This window comes from Phaethon lepturus, unplaced genomic scaffold (assembly GCF_000687285.1).
Source record: "Phaethon lepturus isolate BGI_N335 unplaced genomic scaffold, ASM68728v1 scaffold36358, whole genome shotgun sequence".
Classification (NCBI taxonomy): Eukaryota; Metazoa; Chordata; class Aves; order Phaethontiformes; family Phaethontidae; genus Phaethon; species Phaethon lepturus.
The window spans coordinates 1-1,115 of record NW_010560393.1 but is presented as its reverse complement, the minus strand read 5'-3'; the positions used below and the strand labels follow the sequence as shown (position 1 = coordinate 1,115).

The 1,115-nt window shown below is 64.7% G+C and overlaps 1 protein-coding gene across 1 annotated transcript; it reads right to left on the bottom strand.

Moving 5' to 3' along the window:
• Positions 1 to 305: 305 nt before the first annotated feature.
• LOC104625892 (chymotrypsin-like protease CTRL-1) lies at positions 306 to 793 on the bottom strand (the record flags this gene model as incomplete). The annotated part of the gene is made up of 2 exons (XM_010293656.1): positions 306 to 467; positions 660 to 793. Coding segments are annotated over 2 exons (296 nt in total), but the record flags the coding sequence as incomplete, so codon positions are not given.
• Positions 794 to 1,115: the final 322 nt, after the last annotated feature.

Below are 1,115 nucleotides of genomic sequence, written 5' to 3'. Positions count from 1 at the left end.
CTCCCCTCTGCCTGTGTGTCGGGTCCTGGCTTCGCACCTCCTCGGTGGGTCCCAGCTGGGCACCGAGCTCCAGCTCTGGGAGACACTGGGGCTCAGGGGAGGAGCACCCAACCGCAGGGTGCCCCAGGCTTCCCCCGTCCCCCTTCCACCCCGCTCTGCGTTGTCAGAGTAGAGGAGCCAGAGGCAGCGCTTGGCACAAGCAGATTTATTACAGGGGCATGCCTTGCTCCCAGCCCCTTGCCAGCTCTGCCGAGCTCCCCGTGCCAGGAGCAGTGCCCAGCAAAGGGATCCCGCCAGCACCGGCTCTATCCCTGAGCAATAATGTCGTCGATCCAGTTTCGGAACTGGCTTACGCGGGTGTAGACGGCGGGCATGCGGACGTTGCAGTTGCCATTTCCCCAGGAGACAATGCCAATCAAGGTCCAGACCTTCCCATTCTTGTATACCAGCGGTCCACCGGAGTCACCCTGCAGAGAAGATGCCTCCTGCCTACTGGTCCCAGCATGTGCTCCAAACTGGACCCTGCCAGCCCTGCCGCCTGGTCCCCTGGACATGGCCAGATGTTAAAGCTTAAATCTCCGGCTCCACAGATGCAAGACCTCACATGTCCTCCTCCTCCTCCACCCTCCCTGCGGCGCAGCGGGAGCTCGGCTCCTTACCTGGCAGGAGGAGGCACCAACCCCGCCGGCGCAGAGCATGGAGCTGGTGATCCGGTTGCCCCAGTACCGCATGCACTGGCCCGGGGAGATCAAGGGCAGGGTTACCTGCTGTAGGCGCACCGCCAAGGCTTGGGCTAAGGGAAAGAAGCACCATTAACCTGCCCCGGTGTCAGCGAGTCTCCCTGGGGCCCTCGGGAGCGCACAGGCACCCTGGGCAAGCTCCTGCTGGTGCCCCCAAACACACGGGTGCCGCCACGCAAAGCGCTTCCCCCCTCTGTGCCAACGTACCCCTTCTTCCCCGGGGCAGGATCGTCTCGTGGCCCTCGAGCAAGGGCAAACTCGCACCCCTGTGCAATCGCCCCTGGGGTTTGCGCACCTCCGCCTCCTGAGCGCGCACCTACACCCCTGCTTGCACCAACGCGCACGCACGCAGGCTTGTACGCGCCCGGACGGGGT